The sequence below is a fragment of the Bubalus bubalis genome, chromosome 2 (genome assembly GCF_019923935.1).
Source record: "Bubalus bubalis isolate 160015118507 breed Murrah chromosome 2, NDDB_SH_1, whole genome shotgun sequence".
NCBI lineage: Eukaryota > Metazoa > Chordata > Mammalia > Artiodactyla > Bovidae > Bubalus > Bubalus bubalis.
In genome coordinates, this window is record NC_059158.1 from 91,805,314 (window position 1) to 91,831,905 (window position 26,592).

General features: G+C 37.8%; 1 protein-coding gene across 2 annotated transcripts in view; it reads right to left on the reverse strand.

Moving 5' to 3' along the window:
* GPD2 (glycerol-3-phosphate dehydrogenase 2) overlaps positions 1–26,592 on the reverse strand; it is a 149,685-nt gene that overhangs the window by 57,335 nt on the left and 65,758 nt on the right. For both annotated transcript variants that reach the window (XM_006067554.4, XM_025276382.3), the window contains exons 4-6: positions 11,647–11,771; positions 10,247–10,344; positions 9,084–9,247 (exon numbers count right to left, since the gene is read on the reverse strand). In XM_006067554.4, coding sequence (XP_006067616.1) covers positions 9,084–9,247; positions 10,247–10,344; positions 11,647–11,771 — 387 coding nt within the window. The remainder of the gene's footprint in view (positions 1–9,083; positions 9,248–10,246; positions 10,345–11,646; positions 11,772–26,592) is intronic.

Below are 26,592 nucleotides of genomic sequence, written 5' to 3' on the forward strand. Positions count from 1 at the left end.
ATGTTGAGTTTTAAGCCAACTTTTTCACTCTCCACTTTCACTTTCATCAAGAGGCTTTTTAGTTCCTCTTCACTTTCTGCCATAAGGGTGGTGTCATCTGCATATCTGAGGTTATTGATATTTCTCCCGGCAATCTTGATTCCAGCTTGTGTTTCTTCCAGTCCAGTGTTTCTCATGATGTACTCTGCATTTAAGTTAAATAAGCAAGGTGACAATATACAGCCTTGACGTACTCCTTTTCCTATTTGGAACCAGTCTGTTGTTCCATGTCCAGTTCTAACTGTTGCTTCCTGACCTGCATACAGATTTCTCAAGAGGCAGGTCAGGTGGTCTGGTAGACTGATACATTTCAAATATATTTAGACCCATGAGTTTAATTAATAATCTAAAAAAACTCATCACATTTTGAGTATACTAGAAAACTAACTCATTATTATTGAAAACTAGCATATAAATGAAAGAATCTAGCATTTATCCAGAAATTTTATACAAAATGCATTACAAGGTAGCCAAAAAGTTAATACTGGGAAATTATAACTATTCTAATTAATGAATGAAGTTGGAATGGCAGAGTTAGAAAAGTGCCATTTTAACCCTCTAACCTCTAATGACATACTGAAATCAATCTAGAAAATAATCATGACAAAAAGGCAAGAAGACCAGTGATGGAAATTCACACCACCACCTAAAAATTATTTATGACAAAACCATTTGATGCAGCCTCCTTGTAGCTAATCACTAAAGATGTCTCACCTCCCCACCTCCAATAAACCACACTTCCTGTATTTTTTGCACCGTGGTGGCTCGGTAGTAAAGAATCCATCTGCCAAGCAGGAGACATGGGTTCGATCCCCAGGTTGGGAATATTCTCTAAAGAAGGAAATGGCAACCCACTTCAGTATTCTGACCTGGGAAATTCCATGGACAGAGGAGCCTGGTGGGCTACAGTCTATATGGCTGCAAAAGAGTTGGACACAACTTAGTGACTAAACAACAACAACCAATCTCTTAAATCTGGGATGCCTCTGTGATTCACTTTAACTAGAATATGGTAGAAGTGACACTGTGTGACTTCTAAGGCTAAGCAGAAGCAGTCTTGCATTTAAGACTCGGTCTCTTGGTTCTCACTGGGGTAAGCCAGCCACCACATAAGAAGTCTGACTACGCAGAAGTCCAACTCAGCCATGTGGAAAAGCCACGATGAGAGAAAGACGTGGGACCAGCCCCTAACTGGAATAATCTTCTCAACCCAGGTAAGAAAGCTTTCGGAAGACTCCAGCCTCAGCCAGCACCTCACTGCTTATAGGAGGGGTCCCAAATGAGAAACACCCAGGTGAGCCCATCCATTCTCAAAACTCTGAGAGAGTCCATTGATATTTTGAGTCACTAAGCTTGGGTGTTGTTTCTTTTGCAGCAACAGATTAATGGGACAGGCCTAAAACCACTGTACAGGAAACACAAGGGAACTGTTAAACAAAACCATGAGGAAGGAAACAAAGGGAGGGATGGGAAACTATTAGTTAAAAAGAATTAATTGGTACACAGAAACCTTAACTAGGATTTTGTTTATTTTATGGGTTTATTTTTTAATCAGGAGCCAATTAAAGTTATGATACTATAGGTGACATAGGATCATAATCAGACATTTGATCTTAAGGAATTACTGTTAAACATTTTAAGTGTGGCTATATTTTAAAGAAAATTCTTAACTTTAAAGCTATAGACTGAAATATCCAAGGATGAATATTTGTTATCTGGGGGCAGCAAACAGGTGGATAGATGAAGCTGGGCCATGAGTTTATGTGTTGAAACTAGAAGTTCATTTTATTACTCTCATTATTTTGCATATGTCTGAAGTTTCCTTTCGTTAAAAATGCAACTATTTGGCTATATTTTGTTAAAGCATATAACTGACTTAAAACCTAATATAGCTGAAAGAAGACATAATGTTATAAGTTTTTGTAAAGTTCTTTATGTTTAGCCAAGGAAAAAAATTATTTTCACATCATTGCATGTCCAAAATATTGATCTAGCTATTTAACTCTGCTTCTGTACTTCTCCTGGAAAAGAGGAATCATGATTTCCATTCTAGTATATGCTGAGTTTGATCAACTAAGACAATTTATGGGGAAAAAAATGTTTTGAAAACCATAGTCTGCTACGCAAATGCAAAACATTATTGGTAGTGGAGACCACGTTTGGCCCAATATTTGGAATATATGCAGTGAGCCCTCTCAAAATCTGTAAGCTCAGAACTCTGTCCTTAATGCATTTGGATCTAATACTAGTCACAGTGCTTAGAAAACAGAACCTTCAGAAAGATTTTTTGGATGAAAGAGTAAACTGGAGGAAAGAGGGCATGGAGATTTTTGATACACTTGCTTTATCTTTGATCCTGCATCTTTTTTAAAAGCTCAATTGAGCAACAGAGTGTGAGAGAGAAGTTATCATTCTGTGACCCCACCAGAAGTAGTTGTTCAAACAACATATGCATACAGATCCTTCTACTGGTGAATTTTAGCATTGTTTTTAAGCTTTTAGATGCAGAGTTATGAATTACTATTTCAAAATGAATTACTATCTCAGTATGCTATACCTGATCAAACCTACTTTTGTGTGCTTTTGATTTTCTTAAAAAAAAAAACTAATTATAAGAGAATAAATTTAATATATGATGGTATTTAATACATGATGGTTAAGTGAGCAGTAAACAATTGCAAGCTTTCCTAGGGGCTATTTTGCTCTGTCTCACCATTAGGAAGCTAAAGCATATGTTGGATGTTAGCCTGGGTGGACACAAATGTGCCCTATTTACTCAAGGTTTCCTTTGAAGCCACAATTTATAAGTTTTGTTTCTTAGGGGTACATGTCAAACTTCATTTAGCATTAGTTGGTATCCAGATACACTGAATAGCAAAAAGGCAGCATTGTGGGGCAAAATATATGACTGCTATATGAGCAATAATGTCAGTTTCATTTATGTAACTCACAAAAAACAAGAAGAGAAATACAATGGAAAAGCTGACAGGAGGAAATCAAGATAAAAATTATTCACTAAATTTATTTAAGTATAAAACTTCTATAGACAGGGAAAATATTAAAAGTAATAGGTTTTAAATCAACATCCAAGTAGATAATTTTAGAGTAAGTTCTTTTAAAAAGTGTTCTTTAACCCTTAAATTTCAAATAAATTTCAAAGAGTATATACTTATATAAACATATGTGTGTGCACAATATTTTCCTTTTTCCTAAGAATGTTTTGCAAATTTTCTGGAAGAATCTGCAAATTTTAAAAATATATATATATATAAATATATATGGGGACATTTGTGGAATTGATGCTTTGCTTTAGGATATTTTTGTGAAAAGCTGAAATTTGATGGTTGATACAATATGCATAAAATTGACCCAAATAAAACAATTAAAATTAAAATAATATTATACTTAAAAAGTTATTTTATATTTATTAATTTATTTGAAGCTCAAAACACTTCATGAGCAACACATTATAAACTAAATTCATAGATGTGCAGCTCAAAACTCAATAAAGCTTGTAAACTTAAGCCATCTACTTTCATAGTATTGTCTGCTTCAGTGGCACTTCGTTGTTGTTTAGTGGCTCAGCCGTGTCTGACTCTCTGTGACCCAATGGACTTGTAGCCTGCCAAGCCCCTCTGTCCATAGGATTTCCCAGACAAGGATACTGGAGTGGGTGGGTTGCCATTTCCTCCTCCAGGGGATCTTCCTGACTCAGGGATTGAACCCACGTCTCTTGCATTGGCAGGCGGGTTGCTTACCGCTGAGCCACCATGACAGTCTGGAAAGCATTTTTCAAGTATGATTGCTTACAAATGTAAGACAAGTTATCATACCATCTTCAACATATATTTTCTAAGACTCATCCCTGTTGTTCAGCTTAGCTTAGTTCATTCACTTTCAATGCTCTATTTTACTCCATTATGTGAATACACTATAGGTTACTTATTCATTTGTCTCTTGCTAGATATTTGAATTATTTTGCTTTTTGAAGTTATTCCCAGTGCTGCAATAAACTTTTTGTCCATATCTCCTGGTTGCCACATGTAAGAGTTTCTCTGCGATTTATAAAGGATGACAAATTACTAACCCAGTGGTACAAAAAAGAAAAATCAAGTTGAGTATTCCAGAAGTAGAGTAAATGTCAACATATAAGTCCAATATGGACATTTATTTATAAATTACATACTTGTACTATTGTACATATATATATATAAAATAGCCATTTAAACCTTATGTAAAAAAAGACATTTCTAAGGAATTTGATAGAAACAGGTCTAAGTAAAAGTCCCAAAATACTCTTCCTTACCCCCAGTCAAGGTCCTGTGCAACCCAGGAGGTTCACACAACCACTTTAGGATCACCATAACAACCTCACAAGAACTGTATTAAGAAGCACAGAGACAAACCTGCATAATGGCACAGCTATTTCATTTGTAAATCCATACTATTTGGTTGTTTATTGTATCTATTTCTGTTCTGAAGAAATCAATGTATCTGTCAGATTTAAAGTAGATAACACCCAATTATAGTTCAACAACTGTGTTTATAAAATGTAAATGAGGATTAAAGGCACCATCTTTAGGTTTGACTTATACTCCAAAAACAAAATGAAACAAAAATGAAAATACAAGACCAAAAAAAAAAAAAAGAAAAAAAAGATCACCTTTGTGTTACTGGGTAATTGATTTTTCTTTCCTTTTTTTAAAGCTTTCAAACTAGATAAAATCAACACCTTAAAAGACTTGTCTTTAACCCAGGCTTTCTTTTATTAAAGTATACAATTGTGGGTACATGCCTAGAGGAATAATAGTTTGTTCCTAACAAAAGAGTCTGGATTCCACAATATGCCTTTAGCCAGAGGCATCGTTCCCCAAAGCACACAGCTAACTGCATCTCCTGCTGTACCTGTAACAATTTAATTGTATAAGTCAGCCTAGTCAAGCATCTCCAGCTCATGACTGGGAGACATGAAATTCATTGTCATTATTGTCCCTGTCATTTTGGATCATTATATCCTACTGCAGAATTTTCCTCACTTCAGTGCATTTTTACCTCCAGGAGCCAGGGATTATAGCTGAGGTTGGGGTGGGGGCAGGACCGTGAACTACATTTACCTCGGGGGAGCCAGAGATTAAATTGGCTTTGCTCTCTCACAAGCTGAATTCATCTATTTGTATGCTGTGAGTTTTAGGCTGGAATAAAAATGAATATTCTAGTGAAACTTGGGTTTCAATTCCCCCTTTGAAACATGGCTGTAACCAACTTTTATTTACATTAGGAAAGCCAATGTAATTTCTTGTAGGTTGCTATTTTCACATGTGCATAAGGAATACTTAAGGGCATCATCGAGTATGAAATAACAGATATCTCTTTCTGTCACTGCCTGGACTCGCAGAAGAAAGGATTTAAAGCTGTAATTTTGTTCTCCAGTTGCATCTTACAGAAGCTTAATGGGGGTATCTTATGGTTTTAAATATTTAATGATTTTTAATTATATCTCATTTTCTGTGTACTGGATTGGATGAGTGAAGTTCAACTAGAATGGCAGCAAAGATCTCTAGGATCAAGCAGAGTAAAGTTGACAGAGGAAGACAAGTAAGTTTCTGAGAAAACTGGCAAATCATCCATAGCTGGCTCAAGAACCTCACAGCCTGCCAAGTCACCTGAGCCTGTCGTGCCTTAAACACTTCTTGCTGATGTGGGAAGAGTTCCAACAGTCACCAACCTATACATGGAAACCCAGGATCAGTGGTAATGGCCACAGACCGGTACAGCTGGTCACTCTCTGGCAGGACGGGAAGAGGGACAGAGTAAAAACACTGGACTAGTCTCAGGCAGAAAACCAGTAAGATGACTGTATCGTTTTCTCTAACATAATATAAAAAAGAAAATACAACCTGGTATGTCACTTCCTACCCCAACTTTCACTTCAGAGGGATTTTACGGAAAAATCTGACATCTACTTTGTTTACACAGTCTGTGAGGTCGCAGAGTCAGACACGACTGCGCATAGCACAGCATACTGAAAAAAGATGGAAGTTATTCCTTCACATATGTGAGTTTGTTTTTCAGAGGTTAATAAAAGATGGCAAGCACAGAATAGCCACTGTAATTACATTAACAGAATCCCTTTGCTCTATACCTGAAACTAACATGACACTGTAAACCAACTATATTCCAAATAAAAAAATTAATAAAAGATACTCTCTGCCCTACAGCCATCAAACTCGAACCCCACCCTCTTTCCTATTCTTGGAAACCAGAGTGTTTCCATATCTGTGTAAATATGCCTAATCTGGACATTACATATAGATGAATCATGTGAAAAAAAGAGTATGTGGTCAAAGATGTAAACTTCTAGTAATAAGATAAATAAGTTCTGGGGATGTAATATATAGCATGTTGTGCTGTGCTGTGCTTAGTCACTCAGTTGTGTCTGACACTTTGGATCCCATGGACTGTAGCCTACCAGCCTCCTCTGTCTATGGCAATTCTCCAGATAAGAACACTGGACTGGAGTGGGTTGCCATGCCCTCCTCCAGGGGATCTTCCCAACGTAGGGATCGACCCAGGTCTCCCGCATTGCAGGAAGATTCTTTACCATCTGAGCCATCAGGGAAGCCCAAGAACACAGGAGTTGGGTAGCCTATCCCTTCTCCAGGGGATCTTCCCGACCCAGGAATTGAACTGGGGTCTCCTGCATGGTTATGTTGTTGTTATTGTTAAGAAAGGTTTATCTTGTAAATTACAATGTTCAGAATTCAACTGCAATGGTATATGCTTAAGTATTTTTTCCTTTCTGAAGTACTTTGGTAGCAGGATAATAATGCTATTTTTCTGGTTAAAGAGTAAGTCGTCCTTTCCTTTCTCTAAGCACACATTTATTACATTTAATTCCTTTCTATATACTCCTTTCTACCTTATTTCCATGTTGTTAGTTAATTTGCTCATCACACCATTAGGTTTAACAAGAGTTGCCCTACCTGTGAATACAGCTGTGAAACTGTAGAACTACACTGTTTCACGTTGCTGTTTTGTCTTGCCTCAAGCATGACATAGTTGGACCTACATCATTTCAGAACAAGATTAAAAAAGAAACTATTTCCAGTGACTAGAATGATTTTTACTTTTTCAAGACTTGGGTTTCACAATCAATTTTCAAATATCAATTTGAAATTCTTTTAAAAAATAATTTTTAAACTTTTCAGTAATCTTTGCTAAACTCATAATTTTGCAATCTGTAACAAGCTATAAACGCCAATTGTAGATTAAAGAAATTCTCCTTCCTCTGATTTTAATATGATAATGTTTCTCCTGCATTATGTGACATAGATTTCCCTTGGTTTCTCTATGTAATCAATAAGAATCTATAATTCATAACAATATCAAACCAACATAAGACAGGACACCACAAATTCAGATATGACATCCAGTAATACTCCCCCTCAAGGAGATTCAGATATGCACAAGCTAAAAAATAAAAATAACAAATAAAAGTAGTTTGTGTTCAATAGATCAAGTGGTAGAGAAAATGGCCAAGTACTTGACAGAGTTTGCATGGGAGGGATTGAAATTAAGAGGCAAAGGGCACAAACATTTCCATGGCAGGATGGGCAGGGGTCCATTTGCAGAATGCCTTCTGATTCCTCCTGCACCAAAAACCTCTTTAATGTAATCACCCAACAAACTACAATGGATTAACGTTAAGGGTTTGAAGAAGGGAAAGAAAATTCACAGTTAAGATTGTCCTTTAACATGAGATTCAATCAGGGGCACCAAAAAAGTAGTTAAGTGCCCCCCTGTGGTGTTTAGATGCTGCAAGGCACTGTAAACTGCATTTTCTGGCTTTTAACATTTGTCAAAGACCCTTAACATTTTTCTAACATTTTTCTATGCTAGGTTGCTCCTAGCATACCTTCTTGAGTTTGTCCCCATTGCCCCATCTTCATGTATACATTTCGCATTCATACATGGAAGCCTGACAGATAGCTAAATTGATTCAGAAACCTAACGCTGAGGAGAAACAAAGGGGGTAGCCTAAAAGATATCCCGTATTATGAAGTATAAATATCAAAGTCTCCTGAAAAAAAGAAAAAAACAAAATATTTCTTCATACTGAGAGTTTAGATATCTAACACTAAATACCTAAGATCACATAGTGGGATTTTAAAAACTCACTGAGCTATAGGGCCTAAGCTATCCTTTGTGTCACAAAATTTCTAAGACTTTTTGAACGTGTACAGTTATCTGTGTCCAGCTATTTATTTATAAACAGAAATTCCTGGACTATTTTCCAATTCCATTCTCCCTTAAAAAACGCAGTAAAATTTCACAAACAGCTTTTCCTGTGAGGTTTTGTGTTGTATTGTGGTTCATCTGGAGCTATGTTAAGTGGTTAGTTCCTTCAAATAAAAGTGTACGGAACTGTACTTGTTAACACACACACAAACACAATGAATGAACTCTGAACACAAGGCAAATGGGTACTAGATAATGTCACTGTTAGAAAACATCTGATAACAATAAAATAAGCATTAAAAACTGAGGGACTGAAGAAAAAAAAACAACAGACTGGTTTAACAGATGCAATGTTCATCTACCTTCATCACATAAATTATATGTTCAAGAATTGTGTCCTGTGCAAAATATGAACATGTCCATTTCAGCCCAGAGGCATTTTTCCCTAGGCTTATAACCCCTTGAAAATAGAGGTTTCATCTAGAAAACCTAACAGATCCTCAGCTGCTTTCAACATTATAATATATTCATAAGGCAAGCGTTCACTGGCAAACACATAACAAATTAAATGGCATGAAGGTGGGGCCCAAAATGCACAATGATGGAAAACGGACCAAACCAACCATGAGATTCAAAGTCGAAGGAATATTCAAGACCGAGTGATGTTAAAAGCAAAACATTGCTTGCAGAGTGCACATGTGTGTTTGTGTGTTGTGTAAGATTAGCATGAATTAGTATGCAAAACTATCTCATTAAGAATACACTGTAAGGGTCATGAGTATCCTGAAAAAACAAAAATCACGTACCATCATAGTAGACAATTGCTCCCACCAGTTTGTCCTTCTGGAGCATTGGGAAATGCTCAAGGGCTCTTGATTTGCTGAGGACATAACTGCTTTTCAGGCAATTACTTCCAGCAACCAGATCATATAGCTTGATTCCTACCCAGTAGTATGGTAACTGCCACCACCTACAGCATAAAGAGGGGAAAGGTTTCTTTACAAACAGGTATAGAATGTCACTTTATATGACACTTTTTATTAAGAAAAGCAAACTATATCTAGAAGTGTACTGCATAAGAAACAAGAGAAGTGCCTTCCTATTCTGAGACCAGCCCAGCTGAATTACATACATAAATGAATCATCTCAAAGGCAGTGGTTCTGGACCTGACTGCATATTAGACTTTCTAGGGAGCATCAAAAACAAACATAGCTGCCTGGATCTTGTGTTCCTAGAGATCAATTGAACTAGACGAGGGCAAAGACCAGAGTGACTCTAATGTACACCCAGGGTAGAGACTCATTGGCATGAGATATCTCAAGCCATCTATGACAAAATATAGACAAAAATTATAAAATCTGTTTCTAGACCCCACAACACTCATGCAGCTAACAGAGCTACATAATCCTGTATTTCCTATTATCTGTCTTCCAGTTTAAGTCAACTTGATGGATAGCTCTAACAATATTCAGAAAATTGGGTTTAATAATTTACGATTATCTGACACCTACAAACCAAATTTCAGGTTTGGTTAACTCAGAAATTTAAAATGACACAAAATGGCTTAGGGTTTGGAGTTGATATATGTCAGTTCAGATTTCACAGCAGGATTCATTCTGGCTCTGCATTTTAGCCTGCAAATGACTCTCTTATGTTTCCCAGAGCAAATGCAGTTGTTCCTCTATATACTCTCAGAAACTGGAGTTTAAAATGACTAATTATAAAAGCAGAACACAAGCCACTTTGCCTTCAAGATCTAGCCCTCAGAGGTGAGTTGGCAGAGAGTAATTTAGAAAAAGTCACACTTTTAAAAATACAACAAAGGAAAATATTTTAAAAGGATTAAAGATTAGGACCAATTACAACTACTTTAAGAAATACACACTGAGGAACTCCTGCCATTAAAACTGGGTTGTTCTATTGGCCTCGGATAAGCAAAGAGTATATTGATGATACCAAAAGGCTTACTTGTAAATTGGAAGCATAATAGGCAATGGAGCTGATAAATGGGGAGCAATTTCCAGCAGGTTGGCACGCTCATGAAGGGCTTCTTTTACCATCCTGTACTGAAAAGCAAAACAGAGAAAATTAGTTTGGCAGTAACAGATCATAATATTTTCAAATGGCAAATAGACACCCTGCCAACTGATTGATACACAGAAACCTCTCTACCTCTGAGTGAGGATGGCTCCCTCCTAATCAAATTTCTAATAATACATCATGCTGTCAACCTGAAAGATTTTTTAGAAACCTTAACTGTATTTGCATAGGAGAAAAACATGCTGTCAGAGTTCCCAGGTGTAAGATATTTTCCTGACTTGAGTTACAAGATTATTGTAACAATTTATCTTGCATTGTCTGTATTGTCCCTTTTCTCAGTCCCCCATAATATTTTCTCATGTAAGAGGTAACAGATTGTTCAAATTCATGTTAAACGTTTTCTTCTTGCCTCCACTAGCCCAAGCAGACATAGTACTTAGGAGTTGCATGGTATTTTATAAATGATCATGAAAAAGCTTTTGTCTTTAGTTTTCATTATCCCTCTCTGAAGACCTAGCATTACTATCATAATACTAATTTTTACAAATGAGAAAACTGAGGCTCATAGAAATTGAATAAATAAGTTATAGCACATCACAAGTCATCTGATTCTAAACCCTATGCTCTTTACGTCCATCAAGGTCCTAAACAGACATGTAAGAAAAGGGGACAGAGTCAAAATTGACAATGTCAAGTTAGTGCTGCTGTGTTTTTCATGGACGAAAAGCAGATAGGGAGTTCAGCTGGTTTTTTTTTTACCCCCTCTGGGAAATGTCATCTTCCACGCTGCCTTGGCGGTTTTCAAATGGTGGCAGACTGGACACAACCAAGTGTGACATAAAAAAAAAGCATGACTCAGATCATCTTTTCCTTCAGAATATGTCAGTGACAATATGCAATGTGACTGCATTTGCAGTTAAGATCAATTTAATACTCCTCATGTATTACAACAGAGCTCCCCGAACCTGCTTGGAAAGGAGCAATTTGGCAGCCATTGTTCAGAAAAACAAAACAAAAAACAATCACAACTGTTAAAACGTAACACATCCAAAAGTGATTTGGTAAATCTGCTACTTTGACATGTCTGTGTAGAAAAGGACCCTGGTTACTCATGAACCTGTTGCTACAGAAAAAAACAACAACTACAAAAAAAACCTGACACACCTCTCCTGAAAGACACTGCAGCAGAATACACTAAATAGGTATTTCCAGTAGGAAGAAATCTTAGACCATTAAAAACAAAACAAAACAAAACAAAAAACTGATTTAATTGGGTAGAAAAAAAGCATAGTAACAATTTTTGTTTAACAACCAGCATACACAATTACCTGCTCAATATCCAACTTCATGATAGCCTTCTGAAGATATCTCACACCACCATGGATCAATTTAGTGCTTCTGCTGCTGGTCCCCGATGAGAAATCATCTCTTTCTACAAGGGCTGTTTTTAGTCCTGTGTAACCAGAAAACCAAATTAACTTCTTAAATTACACAATTTGTATGTAATTCATTAAATGCACTTCTCCAGGGTAGAGACAATCACAAGAAAAATTACTCTGAACATGGATAAATTTGTATTCAAAGTGCAGTACACTGTCTATATTATAATGAAGAGATTTTAGTCTCTTCCTGGGGGAAAAGTCAAACCAGAACTAGAAGCATATTAAACTGTGAATGAATCACAACTAGAAAATATTACAGTGCAATTTCATGGCAGTGATATACTCTGGTGTGTTTACAGGGTTGAAGGGAAGACTGGCACCCATCTTTATCCATGTAGAGTTAACTCAGTATTGTTACGATGCCTTCTGGAACTGACATTTAACTCCTCACTAAGAGTCCAGACATGTGCCAGCCTCTCAACTTTAGTCAACTCTAATGCACATGCATGTGTGGTAAGTCAGTCATGTCTGACTTTCTGTGACCCTATGGACTGTAGCCCACCAGGTTCCTCTGTCCATGGGGTTCTCCAGGCAAGAATCCTGGAATGGATTGTCATTGCCTTCCTCCAGGGAATCTTCCTGAACCAGGGACCAAACCTGCATCTCTGGCATTTCCTGCATTGCCAGGCAGATTCTTTACCACTAGCGCCACCTGGAAAGCCCCAACTCTAACGCATCAGCCATGAATCTAGACTAGCCGTCCACATGCATGTTCCTCTTGCCAGAGTGGTGTAAGAGTGGGTATAAGACAGGAAAAGAGATCAAAGACATCAAAACAGAAGAAAAAAAGAAGAGGATACCCTCTGATGTTGAGTTTACAGTCTAATTGAAGACATGCAAGCACAACACTGTAGAATTACAAAGAAAAATACAGGCCAGGACAAATGAACCCAGTACAGAGTATCCATGAGCAAAGACAGTATTCTTGGGAAAGGTGAGGCTGAAAAAGGACAAGTCATTCCAGCCTCCTTTCTCTTTGAGAGTTGCAATAACTCTCTTAGGAATGAAATAAGTTTTGTTTTGTTTTCTTGCCGACACACCTCTGCCTCTTCAGGATTGGGAGGACCAACAGTACTATGAGTCCCATATGCTAGTTACAGATGAAATCCAAAACTTCAAAAGACCCAAAGTATACATCAACACGAAGCCAGGAGGAATTTTCATGGCTTGGCGTACTCTTGGGGGATGAGAGAATGTCATAGGGTCCAATTACAACGAGAATATGTAACTGGAGCAGTTTGGGCTCACAAAGCTCATATAAGAGAACCTGTGCATGCATTCAATTCAGAGCCATTTATTACATTTAATACCAAAGGGTCGTTTTTATAACTTTTTAACAGTTTAAATATTGTACCCAAATGTCATCATAAAATCAGGGCAATTCCCTTGACTCAAAAGGACAAAATATTTGGAAACTGTGGAGAGAAAAGTAGAGAACTTTGATTCAAGGGCAAAACTGCTAATGCTCTAATGAACTAGCAAAATAACACAGAAATTACAGGTATAATAGATCCAGGTCACTCTTTTTAAGTATTTATGCCAGAAAAAGATCTGTAGAGTTCTAAACAATGAAAATGCTAGCAATATTTAGCTAATTTGATACAGGGTGTTTTAAACACACAAAAATATTTCATGTTAGTACATATTTTTGAGAGCCTAAGTGCCAGTGAAAGTGCTAGTATTAGAAATGAAATAGACATGGACCAAGCTGTTTAGTAGTTCCCAACCAAAAGAGAGGCAAGTGAACAAAATGAAGCAAAGTTTCATGGTGTTTCATTTGAAAATGCAGTGGACTCTTATCTTAAAGGCGGTCAAAAATTAAACTCAGAATATAAATCCCAAATTGCTTAGTGGCGATTACATTTGCAATCTCTTTAGAATGCACTGTGTTGATGAGTTCTATCAACTTTACTTAGTAAATCCAACACAGACTTCTTCTTCCAGCACTAAAATATACCATTTTTTCTTCAGTTGAAGATCAGATGAGGGAGTTGACTTTCAAATGGCATTTAAGAGCCAGATTATTTAAAACACACCTCTCTTCCAGTCTTAGAAGCAGTCGTGGCATTAAGATGCCCACACCATGAGAGGCAGGGACCTTAGACTGAGAGAGGAGAAGCAGTCTTCCATGCAGCCCCTGGCTCCCATCTGCCCAAAGGTACCCACAGGCTGTGGGAGAAGATGCTTAGTCCCCAGTCAGCCTCATTTCCTAGTATGTAATCCCCTACCCTAGAGTGTGGACTGGACCTAGTGTCTTATTCTAATCAACAGAATACAGTCATGATGATGGCTGTCCACTTCCGTGGTTAGGTTACCAGAGACTGTGACTTCCTCTCAGATGAAGCAAGCTGTCTTGTTCTGAGTCCAGGAACCCATGGATCCCCCAGTCAATAGGTCACAAGGAATTGAGGCCTCAGTCCAATAACCTGTAAGGCTCTGAATCATGTCAACATCCATGTCAATTGCTAGAAAGCACTGCAGCTTGTGAGAAACTGAGAGTCAGAGGGCCCAGGCAGATTCCTGACTTGCAGACACTGTGTAGGAAAAAAATATTCTGTTTGAGGTCACAAAATTTGGGGGGTTATTTTATGGATGGGGCTTCCTTGGTGGCTAAGATGGTAAAGACTCTGCCTGCAATGCAGGAGACCTAGGTTTGATCCCTGGGTTAGGAAGATGGTCTGGAGAAGGGAATGGCTGCCCACTCCAGTATTCTTGCCTGGAGAATTTCATGGAGACAGAGGAGCCTGGTGGGCTACAGTCCATGAGGCTCCAAAGAGTCGGACACAACTGAGTGACTAACACTTTCACTTTCTTTATGGATGACACAATTGTTGTGGTCCGGGCACGGGTTGGAAAAGAATTTCCAGACATGAGACAGAATGAGAGGGAAATAAAGTTTATTACAGTGGGAGATGCTGTTAGAACAGCGGGCCAGCTCAAGGGAGAATCAACATTGAACAAAGGTCCTTAGTCCACTTTTATACCCAGGGTACAAGGAGTGAGATAGGGGTCTTGTGGGTCATTTGCTGATTGGATAAGGCACGGATACTGGGTAGGGGAAGAGCAGGGCAAATAAATACCTTCTCCCTATGGGGTAGGAGGGGAGACAGGTTATACTGTTCCATTAATAGTTACAACACAGGGGAGGGAAGGACGATAAGGGTCTGGTTTTTCCATTCCTGCATTCCAAGACCCTCCTTGGTTCTATCTGCTCTTTTGTCCTTGGGTCACCACATTCCTCCCTCTCTTTATTTTTAGGGCCAATTCTTTGGCCCCTTTTGATACCCTGCTCATGTCTAACTATCTACTTATTTCCCTTCTCAGGCATTTGGGAACCCAGCCTCAAAGGGAAAGGGGCAATAAGCTCTCTGACTTCTTCAGGCTGTACAGGGGCATCTGGGGCTCTGGGTTCCCTTGGCCTGGTCTCTGTCCAGGTGCATTTATGCAGACAGATGAGAGTCCATGGGATGATAAGGTGGACTTGTTTCAGCATTGTCTGGGTGTTGGTCAGGGAATATTCTTGTCATACTACCACTTGGGGATTTGTTGTATTCTAGAAGAAACAAACTTAACAAGAAAGTTAAAGGTATGTGGCCCAAAGATGGATAGAAGTAGAAAGCTGCTCAGGGGCTAGCCAGGAGAACCAGGTCCAGACAGTGGGTCGTGATGTTAGTGTTTCTCTGGGTACCCGAAGGTACAAGGATTTGGGCTCATAAAATCTTGACCTAAAACATCTGACTATCTGAAGGCCAGTTCTTCTGGTTTTATTCTAGAGCACAGAGTGCCGTATTTCTGATCTCCACCCTGAACTCCTTTCAGGGGGTGTTGAAGATCAGCAGCTTGCAGTGGTCAAGATGTAATCTTTGTAGAGGCAGCTGGCAAGTGCCAACTTCCAGTCAGCAGGGTCCCTTCATAGCCACATATTTGACCATGTTTTAGGGTGATTTCATGGCCATTGTAATCTGCAGTGCTGGGCAGGCTTATTCCCAGGTCTAGGGAAGATTCCATTGATAGGCCACTCAGTGTGCTGTTATTGGAACAGGCCTTGCGAGTAGCAAAAGTCTCTGGACCATACCTGTCTTACTAGCCTCTTGGTCCAGGAAAATATTCCCTCTTGTTGCTTCTTCCCATATCTAGAGTTACATTATTACAATCATTGATCTCATATGGAACTGCATATCAACATTTTATCACAGGCTCAGTCACACATTTAGTAATGTAAGAAACAATCTTCTGAAACAAGCGACATAGAAAATAATATAGCTAGCAGTTATTAGTAACATCACAAGCAAGAATTTAAGTCAAGAACTTTCCTTAGGTGTAGGCCCAGTATACCCCAGGTCATCTGACTTAGTTAAATGATTATAGCCAGGTGTTAATCTCCTGGTTGTACATCATGGAGCATCTGATCTTTATCTGATGATTGCTTATTGAGATAAGCTTTAGAAACAAACTTAGAGTGTCCTTTTTAATAACTTAAGTAAATCTTTTAGCAGTATACCATAACAACAAGGAACTATCTAAGAAGTGAGTGTTAGTAAACACTAGACATTAATTAACAAAACTAGAAACTTAGTTTAACAATTAACAAAACTTAATATTTAGTGACATATAATTTTTTCATATTAACCTTGTAGCCAGGGAAGGCTTTAGCCCATCAAAAAATGACGTTTGTCAGGGACTGGGAAAAGCCAAGTGGTTGTCTTGGATCTCCCATAGCCCTGACTCTGATTTAACAGCTTCTGTTCACCCATTTTTAATTTTCCAATTTAGGAGTAGACTACTTTAACTGTGTGGATCACAATAAACTGCAGAAAATTCCGAAAGAGATGGGAATACCAGACCACCTGACCTGCCTCTTGAGAAACCTATATGCAGGTCAGGAAGCAACAGTTAGAATTGGACATGGAACAACAGACTGGTTCCAAATAGGAAAAAGAGTATGTCAAGGCTGTATATTGTCACCCTGCTTATTTAACTTATACGCAGAGTACATCATGAGAAATGCTAGACTGGATGAAGCACAAGCTGGAATCAAGATTGCCAGGAGAAATATCAATAACCTCAGATATGCAGATGACACCACCCTTATGACAGAAAGTGAAGAAGAACTGAAGAGCCTCTTGATGAAAGTGAAAGAGGACAGTGAAAAAGTTGACTTAAAGCTCAACATTCAGAAAACTAAGATCATGGCATCCGGTCCCATCACCTCATGGCAAATAGATGGGGAAACAGTAGGAACAGTGGCTGAATTTATTTGGGGGGGGCTCCAAAATCACTGCAGATGGTAACTGCAGCCATGAAATTAAAAGACGCTTGCTCCTTCTAAGAAAAGCTATGACCAACCTAGACAGCATATTCAAAAGCAGAGACATTACTTTGTCAACAAAGGTCCATCTAGTCAAGGCTATGGTTTTTCCAGTAGTCTTGTATGGATATGAGAGTTGGACTATAAAGAAAGCTGAGCACCGAAGAATTGATGCTTTTGAACTGTGGTGTTGGAGAAGACTCTTGAGAGTCCCTTGGACTGCAAGGAGATCCAACCAGTCCATCCTAAAGGAGATCAGTCCTGGGTGTTCATTGGAAGGACTGATGTTGAAGCTGAAACTCCAATACTTTGGCCACCTGATGCAAAGAACTGACTCAACTGAAAAGACCCTGATGCTGGGAAAGATTGAAGGCGGGAGGAAAAGGGGACGACAGAGGATGAAATGGTTGGATGGCATCACCAACTCAATAGACTTGAGTTTGGGTAAACTCTGGGAGTTAGTGATGGACAGGGAGGCCTGGCGTGCTGCAGTTCATGGGGTCGCAAAGAGTCGAACACGACCGAGTGACTGAACTGAACTGATACTGATTGCCATGTTTTAAGGATATCAGGATAGCAAAAGTCTAACCACGAGAGCTTATTTTTTTGTAGAAGCAAAATGAGCTTTGTCTACGTGTACCATAATCTTAAATAATGTTTATTTGCTTTACCAAAGTAACAAAAGATTTTAAAAACAAATATAAATCACTTAAAAGCAAAGAAATTCATTATGTGTTATCGAAAGCTGCATTCTAAGAAAACTTTGTTTTCTTAACACAGACAGTAGACTAAATTCCAGTCTGTTACCAGTTTACCAGATAAAAAAATTTGTTTATTGTTTAATCTTATAAGTCTTTTCCATAAATCTTGAAGTAGCAGTATTCTTGCAAAGGCATCAGAGTGAAACCATAGAAGGCATGTTTAAATTGCAATTGGCAAGGTAGCCTGGTCATTGCTGTGATACTGAACACTTTAATATGATAACTAGAATTATAACTGACAACATTTTACCAGAACATATCAGATTTTCATGAATTTCAGATAATTTCTAGGATATCTGTATTAGTAACATCAACCATACAATATAATCTGAGAAGATACATCACTCCTCCAACAATACTTTCCATGTAATTTAACATGTCAAATGAACTCAGGTAGTTTAATATTTCTCTTTGGGATGTTTCAGGGGCCCTCTGAAGTATCCCAAAGTTAGTTAGAAGTCAAACGATTTAGGAAGTGTTTTCAATAAATATGAAAAAGGTTTATAACACTCAGATAGGATTATATAGATCACTGTGAAACAATATATTCACTTAGCTAAAGTTAACAAAAGATTTCAAAGGTAAACACAGAACAGATCACCTCAGAGGTAAAGAAACTTGATATCCATTATTGAAGGCAGTTCAACATCTCAGGAAAACTTGTATTTATGCACAAAACTCTTCCTTTGGGGTCCACTTTCTATAAAACCTTCTTATCACTCTCAGTACCCATTACTCTGTTCTTCCATCCTGAAACAGCCACCTGTCAGACCTACTTCCTTTTCCCCTCATAAAATGTAATTTCATTTCTCATACCTTCTTTACTGAAAACACATATCCCACTTTCCTTAAGCAACCAAGAACTGACCTTTACATTAGCATTCTATAGACTGGTGAACATAAACACCAGTGATAATTTCTAAAAAAAAAATTTTTAGAGAACATCTCAGGATGGCATCAAACATTATTCATTAATAGTCCAAAATCTCTAGTTTCTCTGTAAGAGGAAGTTAGTGTTCAATAATTAATGTTTCAGAATCTTATTGTATTTGAAAATGACCTAGCTATTCAATAAACTTCTGTCACTTAGTTTAGCACAACCATAGAAATTCAGGTTACCAAAATCTAGAGAAACTGTTTTAGACAGAAATTTCTAAAGTATAATTATTCTTAATAGAGTTTATCTAAATGCTCATCTCTCATTTATATATTTTTTGAAGTCTCTTCACTAGAGGTACTTTCCTTGCTGACAAACTTGTAACAGATATAATAATATAACAATATTTAACTTATAATAAACCAAGGTACAATGAAAATACTATGCTTAATGTTAATGACTCTTAGACATGTCTATATTAGATTAGCAAACAAACATTAATACTAGATTTAATATTGACTACTTCCCAGTTCACGTGAGTCTGAAATTCTTTTAGGTTACTTCTCTTGTATTTAGAATTGTCTGATTTCTAAGCACATACTTTTCTTTAGGCCAGTTAAATTAGAACTCATTTACAACTTCAGCAATATTATTAAAAAAAAAAAAAAGACACACACTGAAACATACATAAATCCAGATAGACAGACAGACAGAGATCTCATAGTTTTCCGCTTGAGATTTAAAATGTCTCTGTGATCCCCCACCGTTTTTTTTTTCGAAGTTCTAATTTGCCCACAGAGGATGAGATGGTTGAATGGCATCACCGATGCGATGGACATGAGTTTGAGTGGGCTCCAGGAGTTGGTGATGGACAGGGAACCCTGGCGCCATGGGGTCGCAGAGTCAGACATGACTGAGCGACTGAACTGAACTGAACTGAATTTATCCAAGGCTGAGGTCTCAGGCAACAAGGACATGGAAAAGGTTAACTTCAAGCTTTTCCTTAGGCAGGCCTTTTAACAAGCTGCTGCTGCTGCCGCTAAGTCGCTTCAGGCGTGTCCGACTCTGTGTAACCCCATAGACTGCAGCCCACCAGGCTCCCACGTCCCTGGGATTCTCCAGGCAAGAACACTGGAGTGGGTTGCCATTTCCTTCTCCAATGCATGAAAGTGAAAAGTGAAAGTGAAGTCGCTCAGTCGTGTCTGACTCCTAGCAACCCCATGGACTGCAGCCTACCAGGCTCCTCCGCCCATGGGATTTTCCATGCAAGAGTACTGGAGTGGGGTGAACAAGCTAGTTGTTTTTAATTGCATATGCAAAAAGAACTGGCTTTGCAGTTTCCAAGAAAAAAATTTCACTTTAACCAGTTTTCTGCAGAGTCTAAAGAGTATCATGGCCATCCTGTGTCAAAAAGTCATCTTTCCTTTCTGTAGTCAGTTTTATAGCTAAAATACAGACCAAATAGTGCTCAAATTGACTCTAATATCAGGGGCAGATCAACTGATAAAAATCTTGGGTTTTCCCTTTGGTGGAAAGTGAGGTCTTTGTCCCATCAGAAGAATCTGAAGGGTTAAGGGAATTTGCAGGAGTGGGGGAAGCTTGGTCCTTCCCAACTCTGAGAAATTAGAGTAGTTAGAAGGGAATTCTGTAGGATGTTCAGGAATTGGGGAAGCTTGGTTCCCTCCCCACCTGAGAGATAAACATAGTTAGAAGGGGATTGTTTAGAATGTTAGGAGAGTTTTTGATCCTTCAGGCTTTTGAATATAAGAGAAAGACCAGGACCAAAGGGAACCTCAGAATCCTTTCCTAGAGATCATGTGGCTATGAAAGGTCAAGTATGGGTTGTCTAGGAAATCTGTTGGAGAGAGACAGAGGGGGACAGGAGGCAACAGAAAGACACATGTGGCATGAGTGGCCTGAGTTCCTCCTATCCGGATTGTGACTGAGGGCCACGAAGGACTGAATGTAAGGAAATTCTGAGTCCTTTCCCTGCTTTTGGCAAAAGCTAGTGTGCCTCTGCTCTTTCATCCTTGGGTCACCACAACAATTCCCAGTGTGAACAATAACTACAGCCAAGGTGGATTTTTTTTTTTTTTTTTAATTGTGTCAGGGGAGGGATCTTGGAGAAAGAATGAGTCTAGAGGGGAGGAGGTGTTCAAATGGGTGGAGGGAGGTGGAAGGGAGTTATCATCAGCAGAGATCAGCTTAAGCAAAAGACTTAAGATGCAGATGACTGAAACAGCCCAATTTATGTAGGGTCTGCTTCTCACTGAGGGGCTGGAGTGCAGGGGACCATCTAGGGGACCACACAGCAGGAGTAGGGCAATATAGAGTCCGCCTCACAAGGCAGAAGATGGTGACTGGAGAGTAATGTGAAGAGAGAATTTTATGGGCTGTGTTATCAGGATGGATTTTTTTTTTCTTTCCCAAACTGACACAGTGTGAGGCAGGGAACTACTCTAGACATCAGCAAGCCATCTCAGGAGGATATTTCAGGATATTTTAAGTGACAGCTAACACTTAAAAGTCTCAAAACTGCTTTTGCAAGAATTGGACATTTAGAAAAGTTACTCACATGTACTTATGTGAGAAACCCTAGTGAATACCAACAAAAGTTAAAATGGGCTTCTCTGTCAAAATAGGCTGGTTTTATCTTATTCCATTATTTCCAGTGGCATATCATCAAACTACCTACCAGAATCTCTGAAGAGAAATGATACTGCTCCTTCCAGAGCAAAAAAAAAAACCCAAAAAACTCCAAACAACAAAAAACAAAAAATTTAATATCTATGAAGTTACAGCCAAATTGATAAATATTAAAGCACCATGTAACCTGAAAGTATTACCAAAATTTTTCAGAACCTCAAAAACAAGGGGAAAAAAGAGACTCTAAGAAAACACTTCAACGTTTTCAACTGCTTTTATGCTAAATGTTCTGGATTTCTCGTTTTTGTTGCATGAGAACGATGGAATGAGGAAGGAGGAAAGTAATGCAAAATCAGGACATTATTAGTAGCTAGAACTGCTTTTTCCTTTGATTAGCTGATGGCAGCAAAGACAGTGAAATCTTGTAAAGCCTTACAATGATCTTGCATGGTTCCACTACCTAAGGTCTTCCTTTTGTTTCACCTCTCAAAAATTCAAACTTTTTTCCCCACCAATCTGAAATAAAAAATTTAACTAGTTTTTTCCCCCCAGTGTAAAGCAAGAAAGTGACGAGAGAGTGCTGTTTTATCGTCTCAGAGAGAATGAACACTACTTATAAGCGACATTCAACGCTAACATTTTGGATCTTAGGTAAAGTAATTAAATTTGAAGAAGGTCAAAAATAATGCACCCAGGCTTCCAGTAACTGTGCCTGGCTGTGGATCTAAAGCACCAGGGAAGATCTTTTCTCCAAGTGGAAAGAATGAGCAGCAGTGAAGGGCTGGCCTCTGTACATTTACAATAATTTGCTAAACTTGTTCAAGATTTTATGAGGAATAGCTTTTTTTGGTCTCTTTCCAGAAGTTGCTTTTTATGGAAACCAATATATTCTATCACTGCTGAGAGGAACCTGAACATTTGGGAGTGGTATAATTATTCAATTTTTTGTTTTTATAATTGATTGCTCTATGTAGGTATTCAAATGAATTTCATGGTAGTGGTAAAGTATTAATATTTGGAGTGAGATTATTCTGAAACTCTTATGCGGAATAACAAGCTTAGTTACAGCAGTAGAAAAAAGTGAACTTGAAATCTACCTTTCAGTCATCTTTACCCATCTCTGAAGTTAAAACTGTATCTTCAAGGTACGGCCAGGGATATGAATTAAACACAGCTCATTATAGATTTGTCTTTTCTACTGTGAGTGAGAATGTCTAGCCACTAGGCACCTCCAACTAAACCAACTCATGGATCAAGACAGTTGGATGAATTTAGAGGGATAATTACCATCTAAGGGGAAGAATGGTACGACATTTAACTTTCACAACATGAAACAGAACAGAAGTATATTTTAATACCTTTTACTGATTATCTTATTATACATGCAAACATGCTCAATATAATAAATGCAGAGAAGTAAAGAGAACAAAATAAAACTCTCCTGTAATCACACCATTCAGAGATAACCACAGTTGACATTTGGGTGTTTAAATGTTCACATTTTCTGTGCATGTATATAATCACATATGCACATTTTTATCAAAATAGGATTGTATAATACATTCCATTTTTTTCATTTAACATTGTTTATTGTAAACATCTCTCCATGTCAATACATATTTTTCTATAATTTCATTTCTAACGTGTGAATAGTAATACATTAAATATTTACAATGATTTATTTATTCAGTTCCCTATTTCTGAACATGTGGGTTATTTCCTACCTTCAATACCACAGTACTGCAAGATTATATTTTCATTTAAACTCTCTGAATCTTTACTTCATTATAGTAAGTTTTCAGATATGGCATTATTTAACCATTTTTATATAAAAAGGGCAGAGTAATAGCTATGAAATAAATATCAGAGGCACCCAGGTAATAACACACAAATCAAAAAGTACAGACACTCTGTACATTAGTACCATAAACATAGCTATTAAAACCATATGCCCCATGAAGGAAAAATGATGTCATTTAAGGAAAGGGAAGTTTATCTTTCTTTAGAAAAGCTTTGGGCACTTACTTTTGGATTTCAGAAAGCCATTGAAATTAGTAAGAAAAGTGACTAACCCAAAGGCTGCGTATTTTATATGAAGGATAAATTTCTCTATAAAATAACACTTCTGTAAAGCTGTAAAGCAATCCTGGCTTGTTAATCCTCATGATCAGGATTCTATGCTTTAAGCCTAGTGTTTTCTAACAGTAAATGCTAACATTATACAGAGCTATATAACATTGGATTGGTTATTATACCTATTTTTATTTTTATATTAGAAACAGATACACCATTAATGAAGATATTTGTTAAGTTAGAACATGTCATTAACATACTTTGTGCTCCTTACACACACACACACACACACACACACACACACTTGATTATGGAGGCACAAGAATGTATTAAGTTATAACATTAATTATAGTTATACAGTTATACATAAATGGTTAGACAGCATCACTGACTCAATGGACATGAATTGGAGCAAACTCTGGGAGATAGTGGAGGACAGAGGAACCTGGCATGCTGCAGTCCACAGGGTCACAAAGAGACAAGACGTGACTTAGCTACTCAACAACAATAGCAATACAATTTCAGGGGAATAAGGAAGTTGCTGATGTTGCTTTCTCTTTTTACTATTTTATCATAAAACCAGCCAATGTTCAAAGAGAGAAGGACTATCCAAACAATATAAAATTATGAAAAGAGAGAATAACACACTGCTGGTTTCCTATTTACAAAATTCAGACATAACTAATTTTAACTATTAAAAACATACCATATATTCTACAAAAAACTTCCTATGCTTATAAACCTGTGTACTTTTTTGCTTCAAAAACAAATACAATTAACAAACTCATTTTTCACAACTTGTTTTTCAATTTACAATACATTTTAGCCATTTTCCCTGTAAATACTTATAAACCTCTCTGGATAACTGAAGGGACCCAATTTATTAAACCAAACTACAGTCATTTTGCTAATAAATACTCTATAAGTAAAATTTTGATCAATATGGCACTGTAAGTTTAGCTTTAAACTTTTCTCCAAATACAGAGAAAATTTTACATATATATATTTTTACATGTATGTGTATATATACATATATGTATGTACACACACAACACACACATATTTAAGTCATGGTTGCCTCAAAAATAAACTCCTCATGAACCACAGATGTAGTGAAACTCAGAGAGGAGTAGTTAGATCCAAGCCTCTGTCTTGGTGGAATCTGGGTCTAGAAACTGACAAAAGTAACCCAGATTTCAGTTCCTGAAAGGCAAGAGGTAGGGAGAGGGGAAGAAGGCAGACCAGTGCTGGAAAGCCAGGACTGAAGAAGGGGCTGCTGACCACTGCCTGCTGCTGTGGACCATCTATTGTGACATGCGCCGGAGGCAGGAAGAGGGACCCAGCCTGGAGGGGAGACCTGGGCCAGGGCACCACCAGCTGTCTGGGAGTCGGTCTGCAGGATGTCCAAGATCATGACAGGGCAGAAGCCTTGATTTGGTTCTGAGAAAAATCTCTGGGGGGACTTGACGGGGGCAGTAACTATATCTGCAGAGTTTAATGTATGGAAACAGAGAGTGATACAAAGCTGATTTAAAAGGGAGAAGGAAAGACGGAAATAAAAGTAAAACAAAACAAAACAAAAAGCTGTAAGGTAAAACACACAAACTAAAAGCACATGGCATCCAAATCAACGGAGACGGACCAAACATGCCACTGAAACACAGATTCTATCAAACACTAAAAAGATAAAGAAAAATCCTGCTATTTGTATTTTATCATAGACATACTAAAACAAAAGGATATAGAAAAGCTAAAAATAATAGAAAACAAATTCTGTCTGTTATGGTATTTTTCCAGTTTCTCGGGTGCTTATTATATTTATTTTATATATATAATATATTGCTGTGCTTAGTCACTCAGTCATGTCTGACTCTTTGCAACCCCATGGACTATAGCCTGCCGGGCTCCCCTGTCCATGGGATTCTCCAGGAAAGAATACTGGAATGGGTTGCCATGCCCTCCTCCAGGGGATCTTCCCAACCCAGAGACTGAATCCAGATCTTCTGCATTGCAGGCAGATTCTTTACCATCTGAGCCACCAGGGAAGTATAAAAATATTATATTATATTATTATTAAATAGATTTACATTTAATATAATATGTAAATTACATTTATATTAATATCATATATTACATTTAATATAACATATATATTAAATTTATACAGATAAATTTTAACTTTTATGAAATCAAGTTTAAACAGGGTTTTCCAAAAGAAAATGGTTTCACTGATGTCATGCTTAAAAACATTCTTTCTTACTCCATTTTTAAAAAATTTCTTCTAATAGGTCTGTGGTGTTTTACTATTAAATCTTTGGTTCACAGAGAGTATGATAAATAGAAATTAAATATACATAAATATAAGCATAAACTTGGGAAAGTGGACACTTGAACAACACATTAAATAACCAATAATTACAAATATGAAATGCTGCCTTTATCATATCCTAAATTTTATGTACTCAGATCTATTTCTAGCCTCTTACTTTTGTTCCACTGGTCTCTCTTGTCTCTTCCCCAAACTATTTTATTTAAAGTAGCTTTAAAATACACTTTCGGAGAAAGCAATGGCACCCCACTCCAGTACTCTTGCCTGGAAAAATCCCATGGATGGAGGAGCTTGGTAGGCTGCAGTCCATGGGGTTGCAAACAGCTGGACACAACTGAGCGACTTCACTTTCACTTTTCCCTTTCCTGCATTGGAGAAGGCAATGGCAACCCACTCCAGTGTTCTTGCCTGGAGAATCCAGGGACAGCAGGGCCTGGTGGGCTGCCGTCTATGGGGTCGCACTGAGTCGGACACGACTGAAGTGACTTAGCAGCAACAGCAGCAGAATACACTTTAATATTGACAGACCTCTATCTCTTTTATCATTATTCTTCTTCAAAATTAATCTAGTAAGTCTCAAAGTCTAATTTTTCCAAATACCTCTGGCAGTTTCTCTAATCCTCCCCACCCAACTTCTGACAAAGACAGTCACTCTAATGTAATCACTGAATTACATCAAATTTCCAGATTAGTAGCAATTGCAACCTAGTCTAATTAGCAATGTCCAGGAAACAGCAAACTTTGATCTGTTGCAATTCTACTATCCTAAAATAGGGCAGTGGTGGAAGAGGGTGAGGGGTGCAGGTTTGTAATTCCCAGAATGCATTATCTTCCATGG